General features: G+C 46.9%; 10 protein-coding genes across 10 annotated transcripts; 7 read left to right on the top strand and 3 right to left on the bottom strand.

Annotated features, from left to right (window-relative positions):
• Window positions 1–3,075: 3,075 nt before the first annotated feature.
• On the top strand, window positions 3,076–4,371 carry N7529_005514 (guanine nucleotide-binding protein subunit alpha; the record flags this gene model as incomplete). The annotated part of the gene is made up of 5 exons (XM_057241041.1): window positions 3,076–3,202; window positions 3,266–3,453; window positions 3,504–3,667; window positions 3,718–3,976; window positions 4,030–4,371. The coding sequence occupies 5 exons, from the start codon at window positions 3,076–3,078 to the stop codon at window positions 4,369–4,371; spliced, it is 1,080 nt and encodes a 359-aa protein (XP_057096400.1).
• Window positions 4,372–5,285: 914 nt separating this feature from the next.
• Window positions 5,286–6,420, top strand: N7529_005515 (mitochondrial 37S ribosomal protein mS38; the record flags this gene model as incomplete). Its single annotated transcript, XM_057241042.1, has 2 exons — window positions 5,286–5,628; window positions 5,723–6,420. 2 exons carry the CDS (start codon window positions 5,286–5,288, stop codon window positions 6,418–6,420), a joined length of 1,041 nt encoding a protein of 346 aa, XP_057096401.1.
• A 1,121-nt stretch (window positions 6,421–7,541) lies between these two features.
• On the bottom strand, window positions 7,542–8,478 carry N7529_005516 (H(+)-transporting V0 sector ATPase subunit c; the record flags this gene model as incomplete). The annotated part of the gene is made up of 6 exons (XM_057241043.1): window positions 7,542–7,600; window positions 7,658–7,761; window positions 7,831–7,987; window positions 8,083–8,212; window positions 8,329–8,341; window positions 8,462–8,478. 6 exons carry the CDS (start codon window positions 8,476–8,478, stop codon window positions 7,542–7,544), a joined length of 480 nt encoding a protein of 159 aa, XP_057096402.1.
• A 259-nt stretch (window positions 8,479–8,737) lies between these two features.
• N7529_005517 (uncharacterized protein) lies at window positions 8,738–12,061 on the bottom strand (the record flags this gene model as incomplete). Its single annotated transcript, XM_057241044.1, has 7 exons — window positions 8,738–10,105; window positions 10,156–10,315; window positions 10,566–11,033; window positions 11,286–11,347; window positions 11,403–11,476; window positions 11,545–11,735; window positions 11,826–12,061. The coding sequence occupies 7 exons, from the start codon at window positions 12,059–12,061 to the stop codon at window positions 8,738–8,740; spliced, it is 2,559 nt and encodes an 852-aa protein (XP_057096403.1).
• Window positions 12,062–12,314: 253 nt separating this feature from the next.
• On the bottom strand, window positions 12,315–13,175 carry N7529_005518 (uncharacterized protein; the record flags this gene model as incomplete). The annotated part of the gene is made up of 1 exon (XM_057241045.1): window positions 12,315–13,175. The coding sequence occupies one exon, from the start codon at window positions 13,173–13,175 to the stop codon at window positions 12,315–12,317; it is 861 nt and encodes a 286-aa protein (XP_057096404.1).
• A 1,410-nt stretch (window positions 13,176–14,585) lies between these two features.
• N7529_005519 (fungal specific transcription factor domain-containing protein) lies at window positions 14,586–15,816 on the top strand (the record flags this gene model as incomplete). Its single annotated transcript, XM_057241046.1, has 2 exons — window positions 14,586–14,716; window positions 14,763–15,816. The coding sequence occupies 2 exons, from the start codon at window positions 14,586–14,588 to the stop codon at window positions 15,814–15,816; spliced, it is 1,185 nt and encodes a 394-aa protein (XP_057096405.1).
• Window positions 15,817–16,673: 857 nt separating this feature from the next.
• N7529_005520 (YqaE/Pmp3 family membrane protein) lies at window positions 16,674–17,240 on the top strand (the record flags this gene model as incomplete). The annotated part of the gene is made up of 3 exons (XM_057241047.1): window positions 16,674–16,690; window positions 16,856–16,990; window positions 17,171–17,240. 3 exons carry the CDS (start codon window positions 16,674–16,676, stop codon window positions 17,238–17,240), a joined length of 222 nt encoding a protein of 73 aa, XP_057096406.1.
• A 1,154-nt stretch (window positions 17,241–18,394) lies between these two features.
• On the top strand, window positions 18,395–20,083 carry N7529_005521 (uncharacterized protein; the record flags this gene model as incomplete). The annotated part of the gene is made up of 1 exon (XM_057241048.1): window positions 18,395–20,083. One exon carries the CDS (start codon window positions 18,395–18,397, stop codon window positions 20,081–20,083), a length of 1,689 nt encoding a protein of 562 aa, XP_057096407.1.
• A 635-nt stretch (window positions 20,084–20,718) lies between these two features.
• N7529_005522 (uncharacterized protein) lies at window positions 20,719–22,385 on the top strand (the record flags this gene model as incomplete). The annotated part of the gene is made up of 2 exons (XM_057241049.1): window positions 20,719–21,355; window positions 21,409–22,385. 2 exons carry the CDS (start codon window positions 20,719–20,721, stop codon window positions 22,383–22,385), a joined length of 1,614 nt encoding a protein of 537 aa, XP_057096408.1.
• A 2,205-nt stretch (window positions 22,386–24,590) lies between these two features.
• On the top strand, window positions 24,591–25,948 carry N7529_005523 (phosphatidyl synthase; the record flags this gene model as incomplete). Its single annotated transcript, XM_057241050.1, has 2 exons — window positions 24,591–24,931; window positions 25,003–25,948. 2 exons carry the CDS (start codon window positions 24,591–24,593, stop codon window positions 25,946–25,948), a joined length of 1,287 nt encoding a protein of 428 aa, XP_057096409.1.
• Between the last annotated feature and the right edge of the window lie 40 nt (window positions 25,949–25,988).

Here is a 25,988-nt window from a genome sequence, read left to right on the forward strand (position 1 = left end):
CTTTGTAGTGACTAATAGATTCCTACATATGTACGTAGCAGAGAAGGTGCACAACTTATAACGTATGATTAGTGTACCGTGACTACATGCTTCATGTGTAGCTAACGTATAATTGTACTTAAAGGTCACACATATCAAGTGGAGATTTTTGCATTGGTCGGAACCTTATTATACCTATGTAGGTAGTCTTTCGGAGAGGCGGTCCTTTCGGACAAGTCATACTACGGATGTACATAGTTTATTTCTTTGCCCGTGGGTGGCGTTGGGAGTTAAAGTACATATACCTAGCTTGTAATATATCCATGTGATATGTCTTGTTCTCTTTAGCCGATATCATATTGCAGCACGTTTGGTAGAATGTACAATGTGGTATGCAATATTGCAGAAAGCAATCCATATGTTGTATAAGAATTGCAGACGATTATGAGGCCAACATTTGTATTGAGTCATATTTTTACAAGGTCTGGAGCTTCGGAACTTCATGCAATGTTGGACTCCGTTCAAACTCACTGATTTTATACCAGCAAAAAAAGAAACAAAAACAAGGCTGCGGCATTCGGTGGAGCACCGATTATGCATAAACATGGCAGCATGGCAGGCAAGTAGACCGGCGCCTCGGGCATACCCTCTGGTCAGCTTCTATGTACTGCGAGAGAACAGTGGTTAAACCCACCATACACGTGGTAGATCCCTCGGAAGTTACAAAAACAATTTCAGGGGTTTGAGATTCTTGTTTTGCACGAGCAATTGGGGGGCCGCAGACCCCACCCCTCAGATAGCGCACAATCAAGACCGAGTCTCGATCGCATCATCCGGGTGGATAATATTAAACTATCGCTCCATTGGCCGCATCGGGAAAACGGAGAAATTTCGCCCCAAGATCGGTCAAGCAGAAAGATGATCCGAGTTCACCTAGTGCATACCCAGGTTGTCGAGTATTCCCAGGATTTCGGATGGCGGTACTATGGGCCTTTTGGGAGGTCAATCGGGGTCAATCGAACCCCACAATTGGAGTTGACCAGTCCCAAACGGATTACCCCTGCCTTAGTAGCAAGACGGCGTACAGGTGAAGTTGCCCGCAAGGGATGAAAATCACCGTGAAACCGGAGACAGTGAACCGACGGGCCAACCCGTTTGTTTCATAAAGAGCTGTGGGGGATTGGACCATTTGTATATTGGGAGAAATCCTGTGGTTTTGTAGGGACTTGTTTTGGGTATCCGAAATACTACTTCGATACTTCGTAGTTAGTACAATATTGTATGTTGTATAATGTACTCCGTACGGAGTAATGAGCTAATAGGGGTTTGACGGCTTAAACACGGCAGAAATGATGGTGCTTGTGGAGACCAACCCTGGAAGGGAAATGACAGCGATGGTCCACCGAACAATTCTACTCTCTTGAGCACATGGAGCTATTTCGTCGAGTAAGCGAACGGGCGATACGAGCTTTCTGATTGGTTCATAGTGGACACCGTCAAGCGCTCTACTCCGAGTTCACCTCGGTAAAAAATATGGAGTCCTTGCATTAAAGAAAGATCCCAGAAGCTCAGACACTTAGAAGGTCAGGGCTGACGGTTAGTAACTAGTTAGTGTAGTGAGTAACTTGACTTTGTAGATAGTAACCACTCCGTAGTAAGATGTATGAGAGATAGTAATAGGATCAAAGCCGGGACAGGAATCCGCCGACGTTTCAGACATGACCTTGCATAGGCGCATGCGGGTTTCAGTACTCCCCATGCCGATCGCTGCAGCTCGCATTACTAGTGGATTGAACCTGTCCTTTTTTTTTTTTTTCCATATATTATTATTATTGTATGGTACCGAGGGCACATGGAAAGGGATGTAATAATGCAAGGAATGAATATTATTCTGAACAATTCGATTGTTCGAGAACACGCAGCTGATTGGGAGGAAGGTTCCCGTACTTTTCAATAGTGTCGATTGGATTGACATCGGGGTTTGGTTTTAGATTTATTTGTAAGTAGGATTAGATATGTACTCTGCGTACGGAGGAGAAGGAACATGTAGAGAATATAAAATATACTATACAAACCCAAAGGCTATATATACTACTAGTCATAATGCCTGTAGAAAACCAAAATTAGTGCATAACATACAAAGTAGACAGGGGTGTCAAGCCGGTGGATCAGACTAGTGTTGTTTTTGAAGATTCAAAGAGCCTTTGTAATTATGATACAAAGAATAAACATAATTAATAGATTAGAATAGTTAATATTGTAGAATTATTTACATGCCTATAGGTAGATATATGTACGGAGTATGTAGTTACAGAATCGATTATTCGGACATTCTTCTTCTCCCCGCTTGTGGACACTCATGTAACGAACTTTGAATGCTTCTCTTCTTCTTCCCTTTCCTCTCTCTCTGTTCCCCTCTCTCTCAATTTCTCGGAGAACTTCGGCTCTCAAACCCCCCCCCCCAATCCTCCGCAATTACCTTTTACATTGTACAAAGTACCATCTCATCTTCTTCATCTCTCTTGAAAGAATCAAACTTCCCGCGATCCCCGTCACCTGTCATCCGTCTAACCTTCTCCTCCTCCCTCCCTTTACCTACGGCTGACGTTGTGTCGCTCACACTAATTCGGCGCTTGTCTCGGAGGATAATCTGGTCCAATTGGAAACCCCACTCGTCATATTCGCAAAGGAACGTGGTCGCTGGGTGTGGGGAACAAAACCTTCGAGCTTCTGCCTATCACATACACAATTCACGACAATTAAGTTGAGACTCAGACATAACACGGGAGGATATCTGCGATCTGCCTTGTTTCGGAAAGAAGGTAGGCACATGGAACATCTCGCGCAAAGGTTGATGGTCATCTGTCGAGTCTTGAGTCTTGAGACGAGTCTGAGTCGAGTCTAGTCGAGTCTTTTGTCTCTGATCTTTGACCGGATGAGCCTGTGGCGCAATTCCTCGCATCCCTGATTCAGATCAAGCACTTGCTCAAGGCCTCGAGACCCTTGTCGCGCCATCTTGGCTTTCTATGAATCCTCACTGACTGTCGCGATAGGTGTTTTTTTCCTTTTCCCCTTTTCCGCACACAATCTATAATCATGGGTTGCTTGGTTTCGAAGCCCGCGGAGGTCGATAAGGAGGCTATTCAGCGCAATCAACGCATAGAACGGGGGATCAAAAATGACAAGAAGACGCTTGATCGCACGATCAAGATTTTGCTATTAGGTGAGTATTGTCGCTGGATACACTGCCCAGACTCGTTTTTCTCTTTACTGACTCCATGATAAGGAGCCGGAGAGTCTGGAAAGTCCACGATCATCAAGCAAATGCGAATCATTCACAGTCGAGGTTTCCCCGAGGAAGAACGTCATCAAACCCGAGCTATTATCTACTCAAATATCGTCATTGCCTTCAAGGTCTTGTTGGATATTATGAATGCCGAGGGTATTGACTTCGTCGATGAACCAACTACCAGGGTACTACATTCGCTATCTCTGCTAGAAATGCTAGCTAACCTTTTCCACAGCCACTTGCAGATTTATTAGACAATACAGACCCAGATGTAGGATCTGATGAAGCTTTCTCAGATCTGAAGGTCCGCGATGCTATGAGAGCCATGTGGCAAGATGAGGGTGTTCAGAAGGCCGTTGCGCGGGGGCATGAATTTGCTCTCCACGACAACTTATGCTAGTAAGTTTCGTTTGGCGATATTCGCTCAAATTCGCGCTAATAGCACTTAGTTTCTTCGATTCCTTGGACCGCATATTCGCACCGGGCTGGCTTCCCGATAATCAGGACATGCTGCAAGCTCGACTTCGGACAACGGGAATTACAGAAACTCTTTTCGAGCTTGGACAAATGAACTTCCGTATGATGGACGTTGGGGGTCAACGATCAGAGCGAAAAAAGTGGATTCACTGTTTCGAGGGTGTTCAGTGTCTGTTATTCATGGTCGCTTTATCAGGATACGACCAATGTCTGGTAGAAGACCAGAACGCTGTAAGTACAATTCCCCCCAATGTCTCCTGCGCACCAGACTCACATCTTTACAGAATCAAATGCATGAAGCTATGATGCTATTTGAATCTCTAGTGAACGGTGAATGGTTCAAGCGCAAACCCATCATTCTCTTCCTCAACAAGATCGACCTGTTTAAAGGAAAACTCGCCATCTCTAATATCTCAAAACACTTCCCCGACTACGCCGGCTCCAACACAGACTACGACTCCGCAGCACAATACTTTGCCGAGCGATTCCGTGGCATCAACCGCATTCCAGACCGAGAGATTTATATCCATTACACCAACGCAACTGATACAACATTGCTAAAAGCAACCATGGATTCGGTACAGGACATGATCATACAGAAGAATCTGCATACCTTAATACTATAAGGTAGAGGCCCTCAAACTTCCGAGGAACTCACGACCGTCTGTCTATGACGATGATTTCATTTCTCTTCTCTTCATTTCTATTTCCATTCCAAGCTCTTCAGCCCTGTTATTTCTTGCATTCTAGGGCGGTTATCGTCTGATCACTCTTGGTGACTTTTTACCATATCTCACTTTCTCATTTCTTTTTACTTCTTTCTGATCATTATTCTTTAACGAAGGCGTCTTGATTGAGAGGTTGTTATCGACTTTTCTTTTCGCTCACGTCGGGTCTATCATGTTGCATCTAAAAGCCCATCCAATTTCGCCAACTAATGCCCCCCACGCTTCGGTTTCAGCGACGGTGTCGTTTTGCATTTCTTTTCTTTACATTGTTTTATTGCAGGATGATACCATTTGTTTTATCTCCGCAGCTCTGCGTTATACCTAACGACTGCTCTGTATTATCACAATCATTCTTGGTCTCCCATCTGCTGTCCCATCTCCGAATGAACTCAATATGCTGCTCTTTTCAGAGCAATTCCAAGCTTTGATCTTTCATATCCAGTGTTCCACTGTATATGCCGAACAATAGTAAAATGTATCGAACAGATGTTTGGAACCGCTTACCATCGGATTCTTGTAGATCGCACATCGTGCGTCATGCGCCATTCTGCATTGCCAAGATCCCTGGATTTCGAGATAAGCCAGATGACTTGGTCAAAAGTGCGGTGAATGCTGTAGCCAGAACTCTCTTTTACACATCAATATTCTATCAAGACCACTTAACCAGAGCCTGTTGTTCATGATAAATATTGCCACCTCAGGCAACGAGATTACATAAACTCCGCATGATCAGTGACCCCGAGTTCCGGGCCCGACTGATTTCGCCTTCGATTCAGACTCATTCACCTCAGTGACTGAGTTATCTGCCAACCATGTTGTCAACATCGTTACGCCGGGCGGCATGGACCCCCATGCCACTGCCCGGGATAACTCGCTCCGGTCAGAATGTTACCAACAGTTTCCTAGGCGCAACCCGACCTCTGCACCAGCGCCGGTATTCCTCCTCTTCTTCCAAACCACCCGTCCCGCCCAGCGATGGCTCTAGACGGCTTGATGCCTCTGCTCCGGCGAAGGTGAACTCGTCTAGTGAGAAGGGCAGGGGCCGCCGGGGGAAGGACAGCTCTTCGCGGAACGCATCTTCAAAGTCCAACCAGCAGCATGCGGCATTTTCCAATCTCCCAAGTGTTCCCTCTACACAGCACCGACAACCGCATGGTAAGTGATTCAACTCAAATATCTCTTTTTTCCAAACCTCCTTTTTCCCGCAAAGAAATGGCCCGAAGTTGACTTTTCTTTGTTCCCTCGTCAGATGTCCATGTGGCGTCGTTCTTCTCCATCCACCGCCCAATTTCGGTGACAACCACTGTACCCCCAACTTCGAGTACAGATGCTTTTGAAGCGATTTTCTCCTCCAAGCGGCCTCTGAAGAACGAGCCCGAAGACGTCATCTTCACTCTTTCCTCCGCCGTGCAGTCAATGGAGCTCGGCGCGCAGGGCGCGTCAGAGTCCGAGGACAACTTCCGAACCTTCAGCGAACAAGATGGTGAACTCCGCATGCTGGATGGCCCCGACGCCAAGATGTCCGTGGAAGAATACACCCGCCGTCTCCGTCCCTTCCAGCCTCCTCCTCCCCCCGTGCCCATGGACGCATCCGCCATCGAGGCTGTCGAGTCCACAGACGCCCAGATCGACAACGAGTACCAGACCTACTCGACTGTCCTGACGATCCGCGAGGGTCGTGGCGCAGATGGCCGCAAGACCTACGAGGCCCACACCGGTCCATTCGTCCGTAGCGAAGAAATGGAAGACCCATCTAGCTTCCGTGACGAAGTCACCATCGATGCCCCCGAGTCCACCTCCGGGATGACATACATGGAGCGTCTGCGCAACAACCGCACCATGCACGCCCTCAGCACCAAGAGACGGCGCAAGGCCAAGATGAAGAAGCACAAGTTCAAGAAGCTGATGAAGAGAACGCGGACTCTGAGACGGAAACTCGACAAGTAGATACAAACCTCGTGATTTTTACTGCTTTTTTGGCTTTCCTGTTTGCATCTGCGCCTGCGTCTGTGCATTTTGGGTCCAGGTAGTCCTGTGAGAGGTCAGAGCACACATATTTGTGTTCATATTTATTTTCGTTTTCTACCTACTTGCGCTCTCTCTCACGCCTATACTACCAAATATCCACATACACCTCTTATTTCTCCTTGAGTGACTTCAGCTGCGCTTGGTATGCGGTTATTTGACTGGATATATGGTTTTATACTCCTGCATAAAGATTACCCAATAGAGCTTGTTTACACTGCTTGGGTGTGGTCTATCTGGAGTAAATATTGTAATATAGAAGAATTTCCTTCAACATTTTGCTGAGCTACCTCGATAGATTTGACTGTTAGCGTAGGATCATGGACCTGGCTATACCATTTTCTTAAAAAAGCACTGGGGTCATCGATGTGAGGCCATGGACCGAGTAAGTTGGGTGGGATGAAATACGCCATGGTAGGTTCTTATTCGCGAGCAGCAGGTAATAAATCAGACCCATGGGAGAACCTGCTACATTTTACGTAGTGATACCTCCATATGTAGTCATGTATTGTTGCATCAAATAGAAGAGGTCGAAGGAGACCATATGGAGAACCGAAAGGCAAACCAGGAGAATTGCCATGTCCACTAGGAGAACATGGTCCAACAGGAAAGAAGAAACTTGTTAGAAAGATTCCATCTAAATACCAGAATGGAAGAGGGTTAAGACACACAAGTCCCGGATCAGCGAATTTCATATAAAGTACAGTCCAGCGCGGTGTCATGCAATGTAAAGCACAAAAAACCAGTATCTACCCACACCTGTCCACCGAGTCCAGGAATGTTGGAACATATTTCCCGATTCTACACCGTAATCGAACAGAAAGCTCTTTTCCTTCAAATTGGTTGAAATCGACTGATCATGATCCAAAATCGTTCACTCCTGCACCCGTACCAACCATGTTTGTCGTGTCAGTTTCCCCGGCGAAGAAACACATTGGATTGCGTCGGGAAAATGTTGAAGAAGCAACCCGGAGAACGGAGAGACCACGCGGGTAAAAGCATGGCGCGATTCTACCGCTCACCGAGATGCGGCAGGAGATTGTTTAGCAATTTCCTTTCGAGCGGGAGTTCATGAGAAGAGCAACAATCAACCCGTACAGACCTATCAGACGGAATTTGTTAGATGAGGGCCGGATAGTGATACTGAAGAGCGACTTACCCAATACTTCAGCGAAAATGAGAATCAGAATCATTCCGACATACAGTCTGGGCTGCTGGGCTGTTCCACGAACACCTGCATCACCGACAATACCAATAGCGAAACTGTGATTCCGAACTCGGTTAGAAACAGCTCTGTATACGAAATTCACACATCTCGTGTCGCAAACTTACCCCGCAGCGAGACCAGCAAGACCGACAGACAGACCAGCACCGAGCTGGATGAAACCAGTGTAGAGAGGGAGGTCCTGTCTCAGGTCGTTGGCGACCAGAACCGACACGACAAGACCGTAGATACCAATAATACCCGCCATGACAATGGGGACAATGTCTGCGATCTGAGTAAGCAAGCCATTTCTGCAAGGTTGAGAAGAGAGAGAGATCCAATCTGTGATTGGAGTGACTCTCTCGTGGAGGTCGACGTACTCTTGACGATCAGATCGGGACGGAGGACAGCCATGGAGCAGACTCCGACACCGGCCTTAGCGGTTCCATATGCGGCACCGAAACAGGTGAAGACAATAGCGGAGGTGCAGCCCAGCGCGCCGAAGAAGGGCTGTGAGAAGGATATTAGTTTGACTTCGATGCAATAGTGGATGACGCGGAGGGGCGGAGACACGGGCGATCCGCTCAATGTCCAGATATCCGGATGGAATATCGAGAAGGACTCACCGCGTAGACGGGGCTGTTGAAGATAAGATGTTAGCAAGTTTCAGCTCAAAGGGCCGGGGAATGGCGGGTGTGATAGCAAGGTGTCGATCGGGAGCTGTCAAGCACCCAGGGGCTGGAAGAGATGAGAACATACCAAAGCTCAGTGGCCATTTTGATGAATAGAGACCCGTGGAGGTTCTCGATTAGTCAATAAAGCTTGAAAAAGATGTAGAAGGGCCTAGGGTCGGTAGGCTCTGAATGCGGGAAGGATGGAGAGTCCAGAGGCTTGGAGGTCGACGGCAAACATGCTGGCCTCATTGGGTCACGTGTGAAGTCTTGGCACATCCACCCGAACGGGTAATTGATTACTATGTGACATCTATTGTTATGGATTTGTTCTTTATTGTACATCTAAATCATTGGTTATATATTATACAGATTGAAGGATCACTCGAGATGCTGGCACATCAAGTTTCGTGCTGGAGTTCGACCCCGTATGGCCAGTCACTGGCTGGGAATAGGCGATCGCCTTTTCGGACAATGCGCCAAATGTTTGAGGAAGAGTGACAATTCCACTGTTGTCCTCGACGTTATATGCTTCAAGTTCCATGGAGTCAGCCACCATACCAAAGTGGTAGCTCACAGCCTTTTCATTAGAGTCACTTTTGCTCGAGACTTTGCTCTCGGTCGGTTCTACCGACACAAAGAACTGAATATAGTCACCTGCTGTAGCGACCTGAGAAAGGAGGGATAGATCATCCAAAGCGATTCCTTGATCGATAGAAGGCAGTGTATCCAATGGTTTACCACTCTCAGGGTCGAAAATTCGAGTCACGGAGACAAGATCGTCTCGATTGACTGTCCCTGAAAAACTGACTTCAGGGTCGAGCGAAAGAAGACCTTGTTTCTTGCCCCATCCACCTCCACCACTCATGACACGGTGCAGTTTCCCGCCTTGTTGGAGAGACTGAATCAGACGATCATGGGTTGATGATCCTGAATCAGCTACCACCAGGTCAGGTTTTTCGACCAGCGCCCATACAGATACTCGATGATCAACAATATTGTGTTCTTTTATATACCGTGGGAGCTCCTTTTCAAGATCCGTCGAAGCAGGAATTGTCTCGGTCGATGTTGCATCTGTAGACTTTGCGAGCTGCCGTAGAATATTTCCCATGCTAGTCATGACCCTTCGTCGTTCAGTGACTTGGTGCAGCGGAAGCTCCAGTGTAGCGTCCACAGCCTCGGCGCGAGCCGTAATCATGCAACTTGTGAAATCGACTGATTTGTCCAAGACATACTCATTTGAGTCGTTATTCCAAAGCCAGCGTGTACCAAATAAGGTTGTGTCTTTCCCGTTGAAGAAAATAGTGTTGGCAAGGCGCAATCCGATTTCATGTGCAGACATCTTGGTGGTTTGACCGTTGGGATGGCTTTGGATTGAGAACAGGAGATTTGTTTCTTCACTAGCAGAACTTCTGATGAGACGCGGGGGTGCAGCCTTTGCTTGCACATCTGATTGACCTACCGCGAGAAGGGATAGCCCTTCCGATTCATTTGAATCTGGGTTACTGGATGTAATATCGGGGAGAGTATCCACCACAGCAGTGACGGCATGGAAAGAATTGACACCCGAGGAGTTCCCGTAGAGTCGAGTGAAGAATTGCGATAGGAAAGGACTGGAAGGATCAAGCCAGTGGGCGAAGTTCGGGGTAACGAGGAGGAGGGGAATGCAAACGGGCGCAGCTGATGGGTTCACAGGCCCCGAAGGAAGACAGGACAGGACATCATCGGGAGTCTATAAAATTTAGCATTCATGCAGATAATATAAACATATGGACAACTTACTGTTTCTTGTGCTGCTTTTGTGAGCCATGTGCATGCGAAAGGTGTAGTTAGGTTCTGTGTCGCATAGCGTCTCTTTGCATGACAGAGACTCCTTAACGCTCGGTACGAGCCCAGAAGCTGCGGGCGTCCAGAGATGAGGAATATCCCCATCTGCTTGGAGCTTGAAACGTGCAGCGAGTTCATTGACATTGATTCACCAAGACCAAAAGGTCCAATTAGGGAAAAGCGGAAGTGCGGAGGGTGGGTGGGTCAGCGGAGCGGAACATCTGTCTACGCGGTCTACGCAGTCTATACGGAGTAGGTGAGAAGTTGTTACATTGGAAATCAATGTAGATGGTTTCTTGGTGATTTAATAATGGAGAAGTGGCCTCGGGTTGTATCTGGTCATCCCCACATGTTCAACCCCTTACAAATTCTGACATGACCTGTCCCATATAGACCAAGTCTTTTCCTTCAAGAATTGCACATTCATTGGTGGTATACGAATCCCCTTCAAATGCTCACATCTTACATGCTCATCGTCTCCACCTAAGGTATCCATTGCAGCAGTCGGAAAGAAAGCAGTTGGAGCCTCATATCCCAAAACAGCAAGAAACTGTCCGTCAAAAACGACAGGTTCGTCCGCGACCCCCACAGCCTGCAGATCGAGCCCGGCTGGCGCAGCCACCCACGAGTGCGGCACAACCGGACTAATCGTGACCATTGTCTTGGGGGGTACGACGTATATCTCGCCCGCTAACTCGGCAATGGCGACTAAGTTCAGGACAATTATCTTTTCGACCACGTAGCGCATGCCTGATCCGTCCTTTTTCGGTGCCATATGGACGTGTCGCGGCATGCGACAGGTTGTGTCGAATTGGTAGAGGCCGTTCGTTCTACTGAACGAAACACAGCTGTTGTCGTCTGATTTTCCGTAACTCATGAGTTCGAGTCTACCTGGTAGCTTGATTCTGGGGGAAATGCTTGTTTGACCATAGAGCCTGCGCTGTGGATGATGCGGCTGCTGTTGGGTGAGTCTAAGCCGAGGGTTTGAGCCATTGTAGTGGATTGGGTGGATGGTGAAAAAGGATTCAGAATATTGTAGCAAGCAGTTTGAAATGTGCGTGGTTGAATCCGCGCGGGTTATTCACTGTTTGGGTTTTGACGTGGAAGCGAAATACTTGTGTAAGCTGCTGCCACGTAGGGTCGAGTGCTAGTGATTTGTCAGATAAATCAAATCATAACTTTTTCGGGCTTAGAAGACATACCAAAGATTTAGAGGCTCTGAGGCATTTTGCCGATGAATTGGTTTCAATTGGTTTCGCAGTCGACGCCCAGTGCTCTGTAAAGTTCAATCACGTGGTCAGACAATTGTAAACCGACTTTCAGCCGAACAGGCATGATACTTACGGCGTGTGAAGGAAATGACTGTGGTAGGAATTCCGGTTTGGCGAGCTGCTTCCTGAACCTCGACCTTGTTCCTGTTCACCGGAATACGGTTGCCCTGGTCATCGCATCTTGCGGCTAGATCAGAGGGAACAAATAGCTGCACTTGTGTTTTCGGGATTGCCTCAACAAAGTGATGTTGATTGGTCGCGCCACTATGTCCGACAAGGCAGCTAGGTAGAGAGACATGTATAAGCAGGGGGTTTCTAGGAAGACTTCTTTCTTTTCATTATCCACTAACTCACATGACGATATCGATTTTCTTGAGATTGTGAACCAATGATTTCTGATCAGTCAGGTCAACTTCGACGGTCTCGACATTGGCTGGTAGGCTTGAAGTATCGAAGCCAGGGCGATGGAGGACCCAAACAGGAGCACCTGAGCTAGCCAGACCCTGGACGATCCCAGAACTAGCCCATCCTCGGTGACCATAAACTGTAATGCGATCAAATGATATCTTCCTCAACATGTGCTTGTTCATGTTGATTGAAGTAAGTCAATGGAAGCCGATATCTCCATATGTCGAGAATTTTTCTCCATAGAAATGTAGATGATATTTCAAAACAATGATTGCGGACGAGGGGGAGAAAGAGAGAGGGAGAGTACATCGAAGTGCATAAGATACTATTTCTAAGTAATTGTTAGCCATAGAACTCCACTTGAAATCTTAACAAATACCTGGTTGCAACCTATAGAACGAATTCTGGGTTCAATAATCAGTTTTGATGTGCGGATCAAAAGTCTTGGACATTCCATATGCGCTGTGCAATCTCCTTGAGATCTGCCATTTCGATGGTGATATCAGACTCTACAGGAGTAGAGGCTTGTCGCCGCATCAGGAGATGGAATGGAATGACTAGAGGATGTTTTGACACAGTGATATTTTCTCCTGTTGTGTCCTCGGCGATAATGATTTCTTGGGTAGATCGGGGGCTTTCGTACAGCCATTCCCATTTCTGGATGGTTATGACAGGCTTCTTTCGATTGACTTTCAGGGTTATGGCAATGTTGGCGTTCCCTCTTTCGGGATCAAGCCAAAACAGCACATCCCGTTCCAATTTGGCCTTGGTTTCCGAGACTGCTACCTCTAAAACAACTGTCGGATGGTGGGGATATCCACAGGGCGGTCGGAGAGGACTCCAGCCGTGGTCCCCTTGTTTGCCGGATGCCCCAGCCTTGATTGCCGTTCCTGAGAAGGTTTCCACGATAGATCTCAGACCCATACGACTCAACTGGTCCATTATTGCATATCCAAAGGCCTCTATGGCCTGGCTATGCTTCCTAGTTGTCATCCTGACTAGAAGGAGGTTCTGCATGGTATCGAAAGAAGAGAATAGGAATAGTGGTCCGTCACGGTCAGGTGCGAGGAAATCACGTTCGAGAATCGGTTTGCTGATTTCAAACAATATGTATTCGTTGACAATGTCTTCGGTGTCAGAATCAGGCGTTGAATTCTCGAAACGATCGAGTTCAATGTTTTTGATGCGAAAAAAGTGTTCCTTCCCTTGGTATCGATACCTCTTGATTGAGGAAGGCATATCCTTGAGCAAGCTACGCCCATCATGCCCCGCAGGGAAAGAACCATCCATGGTCATTTTTAATCCTTGGTTGATGGATTGGAAAGATGTACATAAGGCACTAGACATGTAAATAAAAGGTCTTGGTGATCATGTATTCTTAAGGTGGTTGATCACCTCATTATGAGCAATTGGCTCGTCAGGTTGACGTTGTAAGCTTAAGTGCAAACGGTGTTGGAAGCAAGTAGCCATCAGACATTCATTTTAAATTTTGGTACGTGTCTTCCATTACAACCCACATAGGCATTGAAACTGCCTGATAGTAATACATTGTGGTAAGATATTGGAATTTGTATGTACCTGAGCCAAGATCCACTATGCTCAATTGGGTTTAGTGGGAAGTAGCCAAACCCCACGCTAACCAGTCTCATACTTTCTCATGTGACATGCGTCCTTGTTGAGCGTTGACACCCACGATGAAGCGAGATAGCCATGGAAATCCAATCATAATGATGCACCGATGGAACCGACCACCCTTGTCTTGTGCGGCTTGTCGTGAGAAAAAGCGTCGCTGTGATAGAGCGCAACCATGCTCGAATTGCGTGCAAAGGAATATCTCATGCCAATACTCTGGACAGAGCTGCGAGATTACAGGAGACAGAAGATTTTCTCAGCCAGATGTGTCTGTTGAGACTGGGCAATCGGCAGCTCAGATCCCTGCCCCGGGCGTGCAACTACAGTCTCCTCGGTAAATATGAGGTTCGACCATTTTTTGAGACTAATCGATGTACTGACATAGAAGAAAAGAGAGAGAGAGATATTAAGTCGAATAAATAAGCTGGAGGAGGCTATGTTCGAAAACTCGAAGGAAACGAGCCATGATGGAATATCTGCAGCCGCGAATCCTTTGTTGAACCCTGTGTGTGTGATCTCTCTGACAATACCCAGCTATGCTGATTATCTTTGTAGCCAATAGTATCCCGACTATTTACTCCATTTGGATCGCATCAGTTGCCAGACAATCGAGTCGACAGCAATGAAGATGTTGACTTGACCGAGGCAATAAAGAAGCTCCCCCCAATACGACAAGCCAGGGAGCTATTCATGCATTTTATCGAGGCCTTGCATTCGACATTTGGCCTTTTTCATATACCTACTACTCGATCGTTACTGGAACAAACCTATCTAGACATGCTGGATGACAAACAACCGACTTTAACTACCCTAATGCTATTTTTCGGCATCTTCGCTGGTGCAGCTCTCGTCTGGTCACCAGGTCTTCTTGCAAAGTTGAATACCACACAAACAGAAGCCAGAATAGCATTTCAAGTTTACTCTCAAGTGGCTTTGTCCATAGTGGAACACCCTAGCAAGTCCCTGCAGCCGTCAACCAATGCAATGATTGCTATGTGCATATTGGCTCATTTGCTGACAAACGATGGCGGATTTTCCATCAAAGTCAACCTTTTGCAAACCCGATGTTTTTTAATGGCACGTGCAATGCAAATTCATCGCTTGGATACAGCTCACAGCCGGGAAGAGCGCAGGCTTAAGGGATGCGATTTTATTGAGATTGAAGTCCAGCGGCGATTTTGGTGGCACATGGTGGCATCAGACTGGTAATCGTATCTTCATACTCTACACATCTAATAGCTAACTGTTTAGGTTATTAGCATTTTCGGGAAGTGCCCAGGAAGGCGCTTATATCTTCCAACCAAAGCACATGAATGTGAACTTCCCGAGCAATACTGATGATGAACTATTACTGGCCACTGTTGTCCAGCAAGGCTTTCCATTATCAGTTCCCACCGCGTTCTCAGGGTCCATCCAACGAATTAAAATGGCAACGCTCTGCCGTGAAGTAGTTGACGCGCTGCCTTCGATTCTACTGGATTCCCAGGAAGCGGAATATGAAGTCATACTCGCGCTGGACAAGAAATTCCATGAATTTATCAAAGACATTCCAGATTTCTTCAAAATGGATGAAGAAAGCGTTCGAAAGAACCAGGCAATATGCAGCGAGCGACCTTATATCACTTGGCAGCGGCTCAACCTCCATTTCAGCTTCCACACACGATTGTGCCGATTACATCGGCCATACCACTTGGAAGGTATAACGAATCCGAAATATGCCTATTCGACCAGGGTATGCATACGCTCGGCGCAGACAGTCCTAGAGCTAAGAAAGGCAATGGACGAGATCGGTCCCGAGGCGGGAGGGTATCCCGCGCGGTTCTGGAGAGTCGTGCAGCATGTATTTCTGGCAGCGCTTATTTTAGCAACAGACGTCTCATTCAACCCCGAAACACCGGACGCAGAGGCCCGCAAGGCAAAAGTACTCGCTGCATACAAGAGTTTGGAGAAATCGAAGCAGGAGTCTGGAACGCTCTTTGAGGGCGTACAAAGGAATATGCAAACTTTGTTGTCAACGCTCCAAAAGCAGAGACCGCAGGTACCTGTGGCGCCTAGCGAAACAGAGCTGCACGGTACATTTGTGGGGTCTGATGAAGTGGCCGGGACCAATCACAATGACAGTCGCATGGACATGCAGGGTGGAACCATTGCGAGTGGAGAGTTGGATGAAATAATAATGGGGGAAGAAAACTGGGAGCAGCTGTGGTCAGAATTTGTGGCCATTGCACCAGATCTAGATGTTCCGCAGTGGAACTCCTTGCTGGAGGATGTTGATTTTGGCTCAGGCTGGCTGGAAAATGTGTAAATCTTTTTCGACTTAACAATCGTAATTACAACGTGAATTTGAAACATAAAAAGGACTCGTGTGCCTTGATCCAATTCTGTCAACTCTCGGTCAACCCTGTTTATTGTGACTCGTTCGTAATAACGATCCCCAGCCACTTTGTGAAGTCATAGTCCTGTGACACACGATGCTAAACACCTTGGCAGGTGGGGACAAGGGCCCATCATAGGGCTGGCAAATTGTTCTGGGCACAACTTGGGGCTTTGGCGCCACAGAATGTATTCAGTACTTGGCAAACTTGGCTGGTGAAGATCTTCATAGAAGCGTAAGGATCGTCACTATCATGGAACATAAAGGAGCAGACGGCAACTGCATGAAATGGAATGGAGAAATCAATATTAAACACAAAATCTGGAATTCCAGGAAAATAAAAAATTACTCAATAATAATCAAAAGATGGCACAAGATGTTAATAAAAAAGCAGCCTATTTCTGCCAAGAACCAGGCAGCTAACAAAAGGACGGACGGGATAGGGATGGGTGATTCGGGTTGCAGCCAGCATAGAAGAATGGTTCCTTGGCAACCCAGACGAACGATCGTAATGCAAATTTCTACTACCATAACAAATTTATAAAATCAACCTCGTGCTTTTAAAAAACTACACAGAATATACTATCAAAGGAAAGAGGTAATCAAAAAAATAGAATAACCAAAATGGAAAAAAAAGACTAAGCCACATGCGTGCCTAGTTCGATGGCCAACGCCACACTACCTTGTGGCGGCAAGTGATGTAATGACCCAAGCTCCCCCAACTCCTTTTAAGTCTTTCTCCTCCCACTTTCTTGTTTCCCATTTCTCAAAACTTCACATCTTTCAAAATGCCTTTCACCGCTTCGTAAGTTGCTCCCTTTGTTGTTCAACTGTTGAGCTACTCTGCTTCCCTGACTTTCGATTGCGCATTGTCGCCTTGTCGCTTGTTACTTGTCGCGACTTGTCAGCTCTGCGTTGGCGCCGTTGCACCGTCGCCTCGAGACCACTTCAATGCTAACCATCTCCACAGGGACATCTGCAAGATCATCATCGCTATCATCCTCCCCCCTCTGGGTGTTTTCCTGGAGAGAGGATGTGGTGCCGACCTCTTGATCAACATCTGTTTGACCATCCTGGGATACCTTCCCGGTATCATTCATGCAATGTACGTGACCGAAATTCGTGTTTTGATTCGATTTGATCTGGAACCAGCACTAACCAGTTTACAGCTACATTATCATTAAGCATTAGTGATGCCTAACCAAACCCAGCCGCCCATACTTTCCCGCCTATACCCACAGGAAAGCGATGCTCGGCGACCAAACGTCCCTCCCTGTTTTTCAAGTAAAGAGGCGGTGCGAATCGATATCCAGACCGGTGTCAGCATGGTTCCGTGGAGGTCCGGCTCAGACTAGCCTAATGCAGCCTCCACGACTTGGCATCGGATTGATGTGATGTCCATAATTTCCTAATGTTTTTGTGTCGTCTTTTTTTGTTCTGGTTTCAATTTCCTTTGTTTTGCTCAATACTGTGGGTTCTTGATTTTTCGTTATGAATGATACCAGCTCATGCCGTGTGACTCTGGGGCTTCTTTTTTCTAAATTTTACGATATACCATGGATTCTTTTCCCACTGTATAGTGTAGGATTGTAGGATTACAGGATATTGAGTGTATCACAAGACTTGCATGATTCGAACAAAATAGCTTTCCAAATTTGTTGGCCTAGTCACTCTTAATTGGATTCCCGATTGACTTCAAATATTGAGGCCAAGTCTTGTACAACCACATCACCCAAGGCAACCTATAAAAATGAGTGAAAAATAATCAGCTACCCGGGAAACACTCCAGAGTCACCAGTCCCTTAATCTCTGGGCGTATTTACGTATAAACATATGTATGTAAGTGAAATCGCAGTCGAAGCTTTCCCGGCCCTAAAAGTCCACAGGTAGCTGAACCACAATAAAGCAATAACAATCACAACAACATCTGACTTGAGGCCCCAAATCCAAGTCAATTATTGATTAATTTTCGCAAATCCGAAACGCAGTAAGGCGCCGTCAGCCTATGATGCAGCCTAAGCGCTTTCTCTAACCCGGCGCGTATCGGTGCCGCTGACAGGTCGAGTTCAAACAGGGCGCTTCATTGATGCAACGATTCGTCCTGATAACGATCGGCCTATTTTAGATCCCAGTTTCACGAAAGCGCCAACACAGACCTAGCCTCACTTTTTATGTTTCAAGAAGATGCTACGTCCATCATTTTCGCCTCCTGGTTGACGGTCAGCGTCATGGACGAACTTGCCTCGCGCATAGACTTACGTAGTACTTTTTTCATCTTTAATTAGGCTGGAGCCCCTGTAAGTCTTCTGCTTGCCTTGACGTATGTTTTTCTGGCATTTTGTGCTTTGCCTACTGCTACCATTTTCGCTTCACACCAACGATGGTAACTATATGGTTTGAAGGGCTTCGCGGGTGATCACACGATGCAATAATAGACAAGGTACGCTGGGATAGAAATGATTATACATAGTGGACTATCACTGATGGTAAATTGCAGGGCTGCCACAGTATGCTTGTCCTTCCCATTCACAGGATACTCATCACGATCGTCGTGTTCCTCGCCCTCTACGCTAAGGCTGAAGATATCAGCGATACATCGACATTATTCAACCTGGTCCCAGACTGTGCAAAGGACTGTGTGATAGACTTTATCAAGTCTGAGTATACGCCTACAGAATGCATATCGCCTTCGAATGTCACATGTTTCTGTCGGACTAAGACAGCTAATGGTTTCACGCTGGGAGAAGCGGCTTTGAGCTGTGTTTTGTCTATGTGCGAGAAAGATGTCGCTGCCGATTTAAAGGCATATCATATTTGTGACTCGGTGTCTGGGTCCATTCCAAAGACGCATAAGACTATTACCGCGACTGTGTTCTCGGATACGAGCACGACTATTGCCGGGGATGCGACGACAACTGTAAATACGGTGGCAACGAGCTCCACTGAGACATCTAAAAGCACTTCAAAGGCTTTGTTGACGACGTCGAGTATAACACCGGCTCCAACGTCAACATCAACGTCGACTGCTTCTAGTCGGACTTCCGAGGTCACATCCTATGATGCCTCATCTTCCAGCTCTCAAGTTACATCAACGTCATCTACTCAGGGTGTTCTTCCTTCTGGAGCTTCGTATGGGGATACGAGCAATAATGGTAATAGCTCTACCAGTCCGGGGACTGTTATCGGAGTATCGGTGGCATCTGGAATTGCGGGATCGTTTGTTATCGGTGTTGCGGTGGTCTTCTTCTGTAAGAGAAGGCGGAATCAACACCGCGGACGGCCACAATCCGATCCATACATCTTCGAAATTGGAGGTGCCATGTCTGAGCCTCCCGACTTTGCAAAGACAATGCCACATACCCCGTCACTTGAGCCAAATCTCGGGATTTTCCACGATCCAACGACTGATGGAACGAGATCACCACCCGGTGCCTTCCGAATTATGTACTCCCCGCAATTTGCGACGGCATCCCATGCCCCCTCCGACCAAACACGTGAATCAAGAGACCAAGGGCGAATAGGATTCGCCGTGACCTCCGACTCGGACTGGAGCTCACCGTACACACAATCATCACAGAACAGCGGAACACGTTTACTCCGAAATTCACCAGAGCAGATGTTCCCAAAGCCACTGAAATGGAGTCACCGACCACCCAGCGGCGAGACTCTCTTCGAAGAAGACGAAACTCAACAAATACCAGCAATGACATGCACCAATTCCAGAGCAGGAGTAGCAGGCTTACCAGCCAATCCGCGTGCATTCAAGGGAACCCCCAAAAATCCCAACCAAGCATCTGGTCCAAGAAGCCTCGCATCACCCTTCAATCCAGCCTCCTACGACGCACCCGAACCCACAATCCGCGTATCCTCCTCAATCCCAAAGAACACAGAAAGGGTAACCTCCCGCCCGCACGACAACAGCCAATATGACATAGAACACGTCCAAATGTGGAATGGCCCACGCCCACACAAAGAGCTAGTGGCACCCTACTACCCCGAAGGCCCGTGGGGAGACCGCGAACAACACTCCAAACCGTATCAAGTCTCAAATCAACCGCCTTGTCCGTCGGATACATATCCCAGTAGCGTGGTTTACCCTGCTGGTCCGCCGAAGAGGGTTGAGTATAGGGTTTCGCCTACTAGTCGGAATTTGACGCCTTCGAAGCTCGGGGATGATTTGATTCTTAGGGTTGATTGACAGGTTTGTGTATAATATGTTTCATTATATGGGTGGTCTTTTTTTATATGGCATTGCATTGCATTTTATGTTTCAGTAAAGAGTACTTGTGTAGACTATTGTTGGAAATGATATATGTTTAACGATTGATAATATTGTGCGTTTGAACTTCGATGTGGTGTTCCTCAAGTTGATCAATGAACAAGATTGTACTCGAACATAATGGAGTAGACTTTTCGTTCACAAGTTGCTAGTGGAATTGTATCCATTCCGACCATCACCGCTCAGCTGGATTCTAGGGCTCAAAAAGAGAGGAACCCAAAAAGTTCTTTTTCGACATTGATGCGATACTCGTAAAGGCCTATCCTCGGCTTTTACCTTCTACTGGCTAGCCTTTTATCTAGGTTGTCTAATGTCATTTTTCAAAATACATCATGTATTGAAGGTCAAGCTCATAATTATTGCCCTAAATAACTATAAGGTCGTACAAGTGTTAGATTTGGCGACGCGCAGACGCGTAGTATGCTTTAGGCGGGGGCCGATAACACTAAGATAAGGGATTTTTGTGTCCCGCCAAAGAAAGTTGATCACAATTCATCACTCTCCTTCCAATTTCCCTATTCCCCTATTGTCCTGAATCACATCTCTGGCTCAGCATGGTAAACCTAGAGGGCTCATCTGTTAATCCAAGGAAATCTTCTTTTCTACCGCTGTTCCCATTGGAGCTATGGGATATCATCATCGGATACTTGCGCAATAGAGAATCCCCTCAGTCTCTGAGCAGACTGGCTCAAACGTGTCCTGCGCTTCATGCAAGGATTGAGCCCCTTCTATACGAGTCTGCCGTTCAACTTAACAATTCGGAAAGTGGTGCCCGTCTTGCACGCACAATCCAGTCTCGCCCGGAGTTGGCACCACTCATTCGCGAAATTCAACACAAGGCAGACACTGGTTTTGAAGCTCCTTCAAATCGCCATTTCTTGTTCTACCAAATGGCTGTTACCTTGCCAAAATTAGAGAAGTTGTTCTTAAAAAGAAACCTTCCACCTCTCGATACTTCTCGGTGGGCCAGTGAAGCGGAGCGTGCCGCTGCATATACGGACTGGATCACAAAGAAAGAACCAAAAGACCTGAAAGAGTTGCGAGAATTCAGATTGGGATCTTCGAGTGAATCTTCTTTCAGTCCCCCAAATAACGAGAAGCTCACCTTCCCAGGGGGACTTGGCAGGATTAAAAGCTTGTTTTGGTGCTCTTTATTCCAAAATCCAATAGGTTTACCTGCCCTACGCGTCTGTGGGTTGTCTAACAAATAGTCTTGAATTTCTTGGGAAACTAACTATTTACAGGTCACATTGGATGCGATGAGGATCTAAGTGATCCAAATAGAAGAACTCGTCAACCGAATTTCGACGAAACAATCTTTCAACATCCAGGTTTACGGAAACTTTGCATCACCGGTTCTATCTTCCATACAAGCTCTCCACACCCTGCCGACATACCGTCCAGGAAAACAGCACTAGAAGATTTAACACTACTGAACTGTGATATAGAAATGATGTCGCTTCCCTGGTTGCTGGAGTTTCCAAAAGCCTTAAAAAGGTTCACATTCAGGGGTCCTCTACCAGAACCGCTTCCAGAAGACCTGGCATGGCAACAAATTGAAAGTCCCGTCGAGGCAGTTGAGAAACACAATGCTTCGCTGGAGTTTATGGACTACGATGTTTATTGGGGGCATGAGGACGAGATAGATCTTAATATTTTCGAAAATCTCAAACATCTGACCATAACCCTCAGCACACTGGTGGGAAGGGAATGCCACGAGTTGGATGTCGAAGTTCCCTCTTTGCCTGAAAGTCTCGAAACTTTGACACTACGCTACGATGAATCAAAGGCCTGGGTTCTTTCCGCGTTTCTAGAATTGGTCAAAAGCTCAAAGCTTCCTAATTTACGTCGCTTCTCTTGCGAGGTACCCGAAACCATCGAAAGCATGCCTTCGATCAACCAACACAAAAAAAATCCTCCATGTTTGGAGATATGCCAGGAAGGCAATACTTGGCAAGAAGAGTTCAAAGGAGTTAACGTGGAGCTGTCTATGGTTCCGGTTCCATATCCGCTCACAGTGCCAAAATACGAACTTTGCACTTGCGAATGTCTGGAGTTCTACCACCGCATGCCTTTCCATCCACACGATGATGAGCTTGCACTGCCTTGGGAAGACGATGAGTTCAATGATGATCCATGGGGTGACACTGACATGGATGAGGCCTTTGAGGAGGTCATGTCGGACTATGATGGAGGAGATGCATCCGACATCTCAGATTGATGGCTTCTTAGAATGAGGAGCCTTTATCCAATATCTCTACCCCTTGCAACTTGCAACTCTCTCGGTAATATCAAGTTTAGCGTCAAATGACTCAATATATATGAATGGATTGGAAAGACGTCAAACCAAAGGAATTGATCACCCACACGCCACATAAAGTAGACTTGAAAATTCAGATGAGGCCCGAGAACCGACTTCAAACCTTGGCTTGCTAATCTTTTCCCAATACTTCCGTCAGTCAAAAGAGTCACAATTGGCTAGTTTTCCGCCTCTTATCCTCGATAGCGTTGCTTAGTAGCACGGCGAGAACACAACATTAATAGCAGCAGCCCAGTGGAGACAACAGGGTTCCCCAGATTCTGTCGATCGTGATCTTCATGTGCCGGCAATCACATCTTTGGGACAAGATCTCGTGGGTTGTTTCTATATCATCCATTAGGAGTGAAGTCAGAGATCTCACATCAAACGACACAGCGATCATCATCTCTCCGGCCCGGCTCGTGAAAGATCGGAAAAGTAGCCCGGACTCAAATTTCATCTTCTCATGGTCATTGTTTCCCATCCACCTAACGCACAGACTACGCTCGGATCTAAACTAAAACAAACATGGCTTTCAAGGTTATTTTCTACGACGTAAAACGCATCTAGGCGGGATACGAGACTCCCCGCACCAAGCAGCCGCGGATAGCGCTAGCTTTGACCTTGGGTTCCGTCATAGTAAAGAAACTTGCGGCATGCGGAATCTTATTGGAGTATGGGTGACAGCTAGCGTTCTGGTTGAGTTAGACACCATTTTGCATAGAGGCGGGAAGACCGTTCAATGTGTATATTACTATTTTTGAGTTGTAAGAGGTGTTCGAACGGCAAGTCCGGGCTCGATGCTGGAAGTATCGTTTACGCCGGGTAGATACTATGTCGTCTTAAGGTTTCGACATCGTTTCATAGGTATATTACATTATATCGTCATTAGAGGATAACTTACTTGCGTCTGTTCATTTACAAGGTTTTGTTCTGTTGAGTTCCGGAAGAAGCCCTAAAAGATATTTCACACCTGGGCAACACATGGAGAACACATGTAAATGATGCCTAATGTATCTATGTAGCATGATACTTGGCTCGTGCACATTACTCCAAATTGTCATCTATTACATATATATTCCTCTTGCATATTATAATATACATGCGTATAGGAAGCCTTATCCAGACCACAATCCTTGGTTGTGGCTTGCATTCCTTAACCTGAACGATGTTCCGTTGGTCCAAGGTAGTATCAACATGTGGCACCGACTTGCCTAGGCCCGTGTGTTTTTCTTTGCGCCAATTACGCCCTCGGATTCTCGCATGTACAGTATAAAAAAAGTATAGGAGGCATCGGCCGTTAAATCTCCATTCGCCCTGGACCTTTCCAAGGTTCGCCCGGGCGGGGGTTCCTGATGAGTCAGCATGATGACGTCAATGGTCAACATTCCCGCCTTCCATTCGATTGAGCAACGTTATACACCAAGGATCCTTGAGATACAACACGGGTCATGCTGGTCAAATTGGAAAACTCGATTTGCTCGAGAGACGGAAGAGGCGGTCCCTTATCATTGTACCGACGCCACGCCGAAAGCCGCCTTAGCATCCGATATTGAATTCAAAAGTTCTCCGTCATTGCCTCAAACCGGGAACGACCCCTACGTCAACCGCTTATGAATCCACTATCTGAAGTCATACATAACAGGTTGGGGTTGACTTTTCCTGTGGTCGAATCAGCGTCAACCGTATTTGTCCTTAATACGCCAAGTATACGCCGTTGTGGATCCCGACTACTTTCGATTTTAGATGCTTTGGTTTCGCTTTGATTCTGTACAATTGGTAGGATGACGAGGTCTGTGTCTGATTAGAGTGTGGAACATGGAACACCATCTAAGCCCATGATGTTTGTTCCACTTCAATGGGTCTCAGCAGGCTATATTAATGGCTCTCAATCCCCCACTAAAACTCGAACTCAGTTTGCGACTCTTCCTGCAATATACATACCTGATCCTCGCTGCAGTCTACGCATCAAACAGGATACAGTAGCTTGTGTGCGATTGTCACTTTAGTCTTGATATTCACTACTCAAAAGTCGTCCTCCGCCTTTCAGAACAAGCATCGTACCTGTTCAGCTTCCAGCGATCACCCTCGTCATTGTACCCGCCAGCCCCACCTCCTTCATTCACAATGGCCACCGTCGATGGTACTCAGAGACCCCAACTGGGCAGTCTGGACACTCGCGCCGATCTGTACGGTAGCCCCAACGTCCCTCTTCCTCCCAAATATTTGATGGCTTCTACTTCTCACCATATTTCCAAATTATCCGATATGGTTCAACACGACCAAACTTCCTCTGACGAGTCATCTCCGATCAACACACCCATGCCAAACCCGCCCATGGTCACTAGCGATGACTTCGCACTGGCTTTCGACATTGATGGTGTCCTCATCAGGGGCGGACAGCCCATTCCTGAAGCTGTTGATGCTATGAAATATATCAATGGTGATAATCCATATGGAGTCAAAGTGTATGTCATTCCCATGTTTAGTATTGTTTCCAAATAAAGAGTCAGATCAAAATTAAACTAACATTTCATAGTCCTTATATTTTCTTGACAAACGGTGGCGGCAAGACAGAGAAAGAGCGATGCCTCGATCTCAGCCGCCAACTCGGCCTCGATGTCGACCCAGGCCAGTTTATTTGCGGCCATACCCCAATGCGAGATATGGCAGAACGATATGGCACCGTCCTAGTCGTCGGTGGTGAGGGCGAGAAGTGCCGAATCGTGGCCGAGGGATACGGATTTAAGGATGTCATCACACCAGGAGACATCATCAAGACGCGGCACGACACGACACCATTCCGAACATTAACAGACGAGGAGCTTGAAAACTCACGACTCCTCGACCTGGACAACACCCGAGTCGAAGCGATTTTTGTTTTTGCAGACAGTCGTGACTGGGCCGGCGACCAGCAAATCATTCTAGACTGCCTCATGACCAAAGACGGCTGGCTTAACACTCGATCAACAACCTTCACGGAAGGACCCCCTGTCTTCTTTTCACACACAGACGTAGTCTGGTCTACATCGCATGACTACTCACGCCTCGGAATGGGAGCGCTGCGTGCATCCCTCGAAGCCGTGTACACCGCCATCACAGGGAAAGATCTGAACACTATTGCCTTCGGCAAGCCGCAACTCGGCACCTACGCTTTCGCCACCCGGCTCCTGCAGAAGTGGCGCAAGGACTCCTGCAACATCGACAAATCTCCATCGACTGTGTACTTCATTGGCGATACGCCTGAGTCTGATATCCGCGGCACGAACGAATACAACGAGACGACAGAAAACGACTGGTACTCTATCTTGGTGAAGACAGGTGTTTACCAAGACGGTTCTGAGCCGCGCTACCCTCCCAGAAAGATATGCGACACTGTCTTCGATGCGGTAAAATTTGCCATCGAGCGCGAACACAAGAAAACAGCCAAGGGCGAGAACGTCTCTGAGCTCGACTATGTTACCAGCCAAGAAGTCTCCAAATAAATTTTTGACGGTTTTGGATCTTCTTTTACGAACGTTCCCT

Source organism: Penicillium soppii (assembly GCF_028829465.1).
Source record: "Penicillium soppii strain IBT 18220 chromosome Unknown utg000005l, whole genome shotgun sequence".
In the NCBI taxonomy this organism is placed as follows: Eukaryota; Fungi; Ascomycota; class Eurotiomycetes; order Eurotiales; family Aspergillaceae; genus Penicillium; species Penicillium soppii.